The 7,558-nt window shown below is 48.4% G+C and overlaps 4 protein-coding genes across 4 annotated transcripts; 2 read left to right on the forward strand and 2 right to left on the reverse strand.

The window, feature by feature from the left end:
- Positions 1-2,029: 2,029 nt before the first annotated feature.
- Positions 2,030-3,907, forward strand: FSUBG_14069 (NAD-dependent histone deacetylase; the record flags this gene model as incomplete). The annotated part of the gene is made up of 1 exon (XM_036679024.1): positions 2,030-3,907. One exon carries the CDS (start codon positions 2,030-2,032, stop codon positions 3,905-3,907), a length of 1,878 nt encoding a protein of 625 aa, XP_036530468.1.
- A 534-nt stretch (positions 3,908-4,441) lies between these two features.
- FSUBG_14070 (ubiquitin) lies at positions 4,442-5,938 on the reverse strand (the record flags this gene model as incomplete). Its single annotated transcript, XM_036679026.1, has 2 exons — positions 4,442-5,522; positions 5,571-5,938. 2 exons carry the CDS (start codon positions 5,936-5,938, stop codon positions 4,442-4,444), a joined length of 1,449 nt encoding a protein of 482 aa, XP_036530469.1.
- Positions 5,939-6,453: 515 nt separating this feature from the next.
- On the forward strand, positions 6,454-6,849 carry FSUBG_14071 (u6 snrna-associated sm lsm6; the record flags this gene model as incomplete). The annotated part of the gene is made up of 3 exons (XM_036679027.1): positions 6,454-6,565; positions 6,660-6,773; positions 6,815-6,849. 3 exons carry the CDS (start codon positions 6,454-6,456, stop codon positions 6,847-6,849), a joined length of 261 nt encoding a protein of 86 aa, XP_036530470.1.
- A 79-nt stretch (positions 6,850-6,928) lies between these two features.
- Positions 6,929-7,512, reverse strand: FSUBG_14072 (uncharacterized protein; the record flags this gene model as incomplete). The annotated part of the gene is made up of 2 exons (XM_036679028.1): positions 6,929-7,323; positions 7,467-7,512. 2 exons carry the CDS (start codon positions 7,510-7,512, stop codon positions 6,929-6,931), a joined length of 441 nt encoding a protein of 146 aa, XP_036530471.1.
- Positions 7,513-7,558: the final 46 nt, after the last annotated feature.

The raw sequence follows: 7,558 nt of genomic DNA on the forward strand, positions 1-7,558 counted from the left end.
AAAAAAGGCCTTAATTTTATTAACTTATTACAGGATATTAAAAAGCCTAAGCTACTGCCTTTTCCTAACCTAGCCCCTAGCTTAAAGGTTAATTTCTTCTTTAAATATTATAGAATTATAAATACATTATACCTATAAAGGCATATATAATAATATATTATTACCTCTTTCCCTATTAGCAAAGAAATTAGGCATTAAGTAAAGGCATTATAAGGCAAGGAAATATAGCCTAACAGTACTATAGTTATATTATATACTTCTAGTTATAATACTATAAGAAATAGAGCTTGTATAATAAATTGTATTTAGGGATATCTTTAATACACTTTAATCTATTAACTATAGTAATTTTAAATTAATTGCAATAAAATTAAAAGCTACTACTATTAATTTATCGATTTTCTTACTAATTCCTTACTAAGCGGCTATTTTACGATTTTACCCTTATCCTATAATTTTGCTGCCTACTCTTCGAGTAGGGCTCCCTTTTGGTTAGATCTACGAGTAAAACGGAAATTAAACTTACGTATGAGTTAAAGAGGTACGTGTAATTATAAGTAGTACAGAGAAGCAATGCCAGCAAATTCACGGGCAGTGTTATGATGTGTTGGATACCAGCTGGAGAGAGAAAATGACTGGCCTAATGGCGAGTTGGAGCTGCTCATTGGGCATTGTTCAGCTCCCATACTCACTTCACTGCGTGCAGTCCAAAATAAGCTAAAGTGAATCATCATACCAGCCCGGCAGCCCCTCGGTAAAGGGCAATGTCAGGATAGGGGTGGTGTCATATTTTGGTGTGTGGCCTAAGTCTGTCAGACTCAATAAATACAGATAATACCTCAGTATTTGAAATGTTTCCTGTCCGTACTCCGTAGAAACCCGCAACTCTCGAGGTCTAAACTAGGTAGGTACCTTAGCATTCGTTTCTCGGCAATTATCCATTGGCTCTAAGACGCTGCCTTTCATGCAGGTTGCGTGTGCCTGCAGAATACTCCAGCCTATCACGGCCCACGAACCACCTGGCACCTTCAAGGGTCAGCGTTGAAAGGCATTGCCACAGACAAGACAGGGCAGAGCATAAGATCACAGCCTGAGCTGATGTCACCGCTCTTCAAAATCTTGAACATGCATAACTAATTAGTTGCTCTTGACTGTTCAGTTGAGTAAACATCAACAAACCAACCTCGAACACACTACAAGTTCTTATATGTTTGACCCACCTTGCTTGATATTAATAAAGGCCGTCTGGTTTCTTCAAAGTTTCTCCTGACGCCATTTATCCATCAAAAACCAGGATCACCTGCCACACTCCGTCCGTCATCCAATCTGGCCGTGCGGGTGCGCACCCTTCCCCTACGCTTCTGATATTAGTGGTGGCTGTGGCTTAAGCGCTAGTCGAGACTCGAGGGGCCCCGGCATAAGGTAAGATAGAAACAGTACGGGAGTAGGTGCAGTACTCTCTGTGTTGTGTTGCTCCTCCTGCATCTGTAGCAGAAACTAAAAGACAAGGGCATTGCAGACGCTGCTACACGCTAAGGCGGTACTCCCTTCCCCCCCGAAACCCGCTTTCTGGGTCTAAGGTGCATTCTGCAACTACAACTCTTCCGTCATTTCCCCCGGTTTAGGCTTTGATTTGCTTTGCCTCCTTCAACTCAAACCTATCTAACTAGGTACTCAAATCACGCTCAGCATTGAACATTTTCTCTCGCTTTTGCTCTTTACCTGGCTCACTTGTGTTTTCCTACTCGGACCAGCTACCTTTCTTTTCTCAATCAGAAACTGAGTATCGGATGCTTCCATTGGACTTACATCTGCACCTTCCCTGCCCTCTTTCATCCTGACTCGACTACGGGCAAAGACAAGCAACCGGCTACTTCTCTTTCTATCTTTTGCGCGATGAGGTAGAATTAGAGCAAGCACACGCCTTTCCCACCCTTCCTCCCGGAAAACTCCATCCTTCTTCATCTGGAGGTGCTCCTCGACTCTTACCGCACGATAGATACCTAAGGTGCTCAACAAGAGGTGCAAAATGAGTCCCTCGAGCCCTCTATCTTTCGTCCCTGACGGAGAAAACTCAACACTCTCGTCGCCACTCTCCAACCTCTCCAGAACACCATCATTGCCTTCGTCACCTGACATGCTCGACCCCACGAAGCGCTATCCATCTCCATCAACGACTGCATCGGGCCCGCACTCTCCAGACAAGACGTGTGACCTTCCGTCCGAAGATGAAATTGTCGCCAAACCACTCGATGATTCCACTTCAGGTCCCCCACCAGCCAAAAAGCGTCGTATATCTCCCCCGAAAGAACGCACTACCGAGTACCTAGATCTGATGAAGCCCGAAGATGAACTCACTGCCGAGGATCGTGGCCAGTTGAAAAGGCTCATTGACACGTTGCGCAAGAAAAAGAAGATTGTTGTCATTGCTGGTGCTGGAATTTCAGTTTCAGCAGGGATTCCAGACTTCCGCTCATCCACTGGCTTATTTGCGACCGTCAAAACTCAGCATAACCTCAAGGGCTCTGGTAAGCATCTGTTCGATGCTTCAGTTTACAAACACGATTCCACAACTCAGTCTTTTCATGCAATGGTCAGAGAAATGGCTACAATGACGAAAGCTGCAAAACCTACACCATTTCACGAACTCTTAGCATCCCTGGCTCAAGAAGGCCGCTTATTACGCCTCTATTCGCAAAACATCGACTGCCTTGACACCCAACTAAAGCCTCTGGCCACCGAGGTTCCTCTTAACCCCAAGGGCCCCTGGCCTGTTACAATCCAGCTGCACGGCGGTCTCCAGAAAATGGTCTGCACAAAATGCAACAATATCCGGGAATTCAACGGCGAGGTTTTTGACGGCCCAGAGGCTCCACTTTGTCCAACATGTAAAGATCTCGACGAAGTTCGGACCGCACATGCTGGGAAGCGAAGCCATGGCATCGGCAGACTACGACCGCGATTTGTGCTCTACAATGAGTACAACCCAGACGAGGATGCCATCGGGAATGTTTCAAGCGCTGATCTTAAGGCCCGCCCTGATGCTGTATTGGTGGTTGGAACGACACTCAAGGTTCCTGGAACTCGCAGACTAGTGAGGGAGATGTGCCAAGTCACACGAGGACGAAAGAATGGTACTGCTATTTGGATCAATGTGGACGATGAACCCAAAGGCGCCGATCTGAAAAATTGTTGGGACATCGTAGTCCGGTCAAAGTGCGACGATGTGGCTCGATCTGCAGCACTTCCTCCCTGGAATATCACCCTTGGGCAAGATTATGAAGTGTCCGAGGAAGACTTCTCCAAGAGCCAAGAGGATCGCAAACACCTTAATTTCTGTGTTGAAATTCCGGTCAACTCTGTCTCCACGCATCCTCGTTCTGAAGACCAAGGCACAGCCAAATCGAAACAGGTCAAGCAGGTGCAGGGCATACCAACGCCCCATGCAAGCCCCAAGATATCAGCGATCAAAAACCCAGCGAAGACGATGCAGGCCACGATATCTTTCGATGGCAAGATTACCACAGACCAGCCTGCACAAGTCTCGAAACAACGCGGGCCCTCTAAACAAAATGGGCGCAAGAGAAAGGCCCCAGGTGGACATAAGGAGGCGCAACTTAAAAGTTTCAAGGCAACTAAAAATATCATCAGCCAAGAGAAGGCCGGCGGGTCTGTGTCAGTTCCTCAGACGAAGCGGAACGTAACTGGCAAAGGGAAAAATCGCCATCCTTTGCCCTCTCAACGTCCCACGACCGTGCCGCATAAAGAGATGTTGACTGACACCAAGGATCTGGACGATAAGGTCCGTCAACGGGGAACTGGCTATACTTCCACTCCGACTACAAAAATGAAGGGTACCATTTCTCCACGATCGTACCCTAATAATACCCGACATCTGATCGATTAAGAGCAGAATCAGCACGACAGTATTTAGAGGGAACAGAAAACCTGCAGATAGCCCATGTTATTATCTGTATTCTTTAGCATTCATGGAGTACGGGGTTGGCTGATACCAGATGCTAGAAATCAAGCTGCGGTCTCTGGGACCAACAACACAGGCAGCGAATGATGTATACTACTATCCAAGGGCAGACTTGCATTATTTGGGACCAAGGTTTTGTTAACACTGAGGCAGCGGGTGCCCGGTTCGGCTTGGTTAAATAGAGGCGTTATAGGGAAGAGGAGCCTTGCAGCTGGACAGCCAAGGTCAATTACATAGAGGCGGCAAGAGATGCGCCAGATTCGAATATTAATCTCATTATTGAAGCGTAGCAAATGAGTAATGAATGAAAGAGCAACGTCAATTGCGCGGTGAAATCATCATAGCTAATTTTCAAGAGGGGTTTCCCTGGGTATCATGTCATATCCTTCGAGCGCCGTCGTCCGCTTCCACCTGCAATAACCTATCATACCAAGAAATCGTGCTACGACTGAGCTCACTTTAATCGATATGCACTTCGATTGTGTCTCGAGCCTCGATCTCGGCATCCTGCATCTCCACGTGCTCCTCGAGCCGCTCACCATCCCACCACAGAGATACCTGCTTATCTGAACCAACATTACGCTGTTGACGGAAGTGCGAGATGAGCGTTTCCACAGTTGTCTCAGGGAGAATCTTGCAAGCCAGCGGTTCAACGTCCCGTCCTTTGAGCATGATCACGAACCTGATTCTCTCGGCTGGCTTCTCATCTTCCTCGCCAGAAAGTTCACCAGCGTCACGCTTCCGCTGGAGTTCCTGCTCCTGCTCCATCCTCTGAAAGAGTTCCGGAGTCCAGGCTTGTACGTTTATTGAAGACATGTTCTCTCTGAAGCCCGCCGACCCTTGACCGTCGCTCACAGCACGTCCATTGCCGATCGGGCGAATGCCCAGGCCAATCAGGGTGGAAGTGTTGTATACTTTCTTGTTGTTCCAGGTGAGAGTCACATCGTCTGCTTGTATGGAAACGCCTTTTTTCAGTTGGTGTTTGACCCACGCATCTCGAACTACGCGAAGAGGTTTGTTGAATAAAACCCTCACTTGCAGGGGTACAGTATGCGGAATCGTGCTGGTAATAAAAATGTTAAAGGCCTCCTTGGGCTGCTCCTCAGACTTGTTAGCCTGCAGAGCCTGTTGGCGGGCTCGCTTCTCTTCGGCTTTGCGAATGTACTCTGCGAATTCATCCTCCTCCACTGGTGGTGGGCTTGGTACTTTAGGAGGCTTAGCGGTCCGCTCCGCAAGTTCGATACTACTACTTCCCGGCTTCGATGATAGTTCGGTCTTAGGCTTGGGAGGTTCTGAGTCGGGTTCCGAATCTGAGTCAATCGTTATGGGATCTGGATTTGGTTTGGCCTGTGGTTTGAAACTTTCTGTCTTCAGGTTTCGACTTGGAGTAGGGGGGTTACAAATCGGCCCCAATCTTCGAGTTGGCGATGCATCTGGGAAAGGGTCTTCGTCTATGTCGAGTCGCGAACTAAGTATAGGCTTCTGGGCCGAGCTTGAGTCAAGCCTTGATCGTTTTGACGGAGGAGGAGTGACAAGTTCACTAAACGAATCAGAACACGATGTTAGGCGATCTGGTTAGCAAGCATACCTGGTGCGATCCGCTCCGTCGTATGTCAGCGGCTGATCGGTAACAGGAGTTCCCTCTATCCGTGGAGGCAGGGAAGGTAGACCGTCGCTGACCTCGGGGCCAGGGTCCTTGTTGGTGAGCCCATCGCTATCTGAGGAGTCTTCTCGCGGTCGTTTCTCCCCAATGGCCTCAAGTCGTTTGCGCTCAGCTTCTCTATGTCTCTCCCAACGCCTTTGCTGATCAGCTGCCATGATAGGCGCCATCTCCTTTGAGCGGCGGAACAGAGAGAGACCATCGTCGTCACTGTCCTTGGAATCCTCGGATTGTGTTGGTTTTGGTTTTGTCGCTGCCCTGCGCAGCGCGGTGGGCTTAAAGGGGAGTTTCTTCATATTGGTCAAGAGCCTCTGATTAGCTTGCACGAAGTTTTGATAATAGCAAAGCCCTCAGTTGTTCGCTCAGTTTTGTAAAGGAACAAGGCGACAGACGCGCACAAAGCGATACAGTACAGTCGGTTGAGTCTAAAAGTAATCAAGAACAATGAAGCTGGAGGTTGAACGGATCTTTCGTTGAGAGTGGAGGCTTGAATCGCACTTTACACTTTACGCGCCTGGAGGTGGTGGGATGGAGGTTGGTTGCCTGGGCAAGAAATAGAGACCTGGCCCGCTAAAAATACCCCCGCTACGTGCCGCTGTAACGGGACGTTAGGCGACTTCACAGCATCCGTGTTGTCCCACAGTGCGAAATGACTCAAGCCTTAACAGCCACGGCAAGGCATCAATCTTTCAGGCTAACCAGACCCAGACAACACTCCACAAGCTCTATCCAAGATCTATTATCATAAACCACCAACGACACCCTGAACCTCTCAAACCGCCAACCTCCAAACACCACCCCAGTCTTCACGATGGAGAACGGCGCTATCTCTCAGGGTGAGGGAAAAGACCCTTCAAGCTTCCTCAGTGACATCATCGGTAACCCTGTTACTGTCAAGCTCAACTCTGGCGTTGTCTACAAGGGTGAGTCTTCACGTCTTCACTCATCAATTTGACGATGCAGCTGAGCGCCTCACATGCGAAGATACAGCAGTCAGGATGGAGCTAATTCTTATAGGCGAGCTTCAATCTGTGGATGGCTACATGAACATTGCCCTGGAAAAGACAGCCGAGTATGTCAATGGCCAGAAACGTAGGGAATACGGTGACGCCTTTGTGAGAGGAAACAATGGTGAGTGCCGCTTTTGTTATGGGCAGAAATCTTGCTAATAGACGCGAAAGTCATGTACATTTCGGCAGACTCATGATTGGTCCTGAACAATGAAAGACGGCTCGGTTTCTACAGTATGTAGATTTATGATGAAACTAATCTCTACGTCCTCTTCACTATGGGCCATCCAGACGTGACGTCCAGACAAAGAAAGTGCACCCATGAAGCTCAAGCTCACCGTTCTCATTGAACGTGGCATCGCCCTCCTTGATGATCTTGTCGAACTTCTCTTTAAAAAGTCGACGCTCCTCTCCTTGCCGAAGCTTGTTCCAACTAAGTGTGTCGAATCTGTCCCACAAAGCATCAGGGGTCAACCAAATCGACCATGTGATTTTTTCGGTCTCGATGGGCGTGGAAAAGAATGGCTTCTCAGCCCCTGCTTGACGTTCGAATACTTTCTTCCACAGCAAGTGTCGGAACCGAGGCTCGTTGTCCGCCTTTTCGTTGAAGTTGAGCTCGCTGAGCTCCTGCTCCCACTTTGTAGAGGCTGGCCAGGTCTCGGGGCGATTATCTTGGGTCTGTTATCAGTCACTCCGGAAGCGGCGAACGGCAACTGGGACGTAATTACATTCTTCGGCATTCCAAATCAACCCCAGTTTGGCCCCAGGTTTGAGCACCCGGTGTATCTCCTTGAGGGACTCCTCTCGGGCAAACCTTGGACTTGGTTAGGGCCTGTCGTGAGTCCTTTGAGGAACGACATACCAGTGAAAGGCCTTTAAATGTTAGTCTGGTTTCTAGCTAACTAT

The sequence above is a fragment of the Fusarium subglutinans genome, assembly GCF_013396075.1.
Source record: "Fusarium subglutinans strain NRRL 66333 chromosome Unknown NRRL66333_c0000528, whole genome shotgun sequence".
NCBI classification, from domain to species: Eukaryota; Fungi; Ascomycota; class Sordariomycetes; order Hypocreales; family Nectriaceae; genus Fusarium; species Fusarium subglutinans.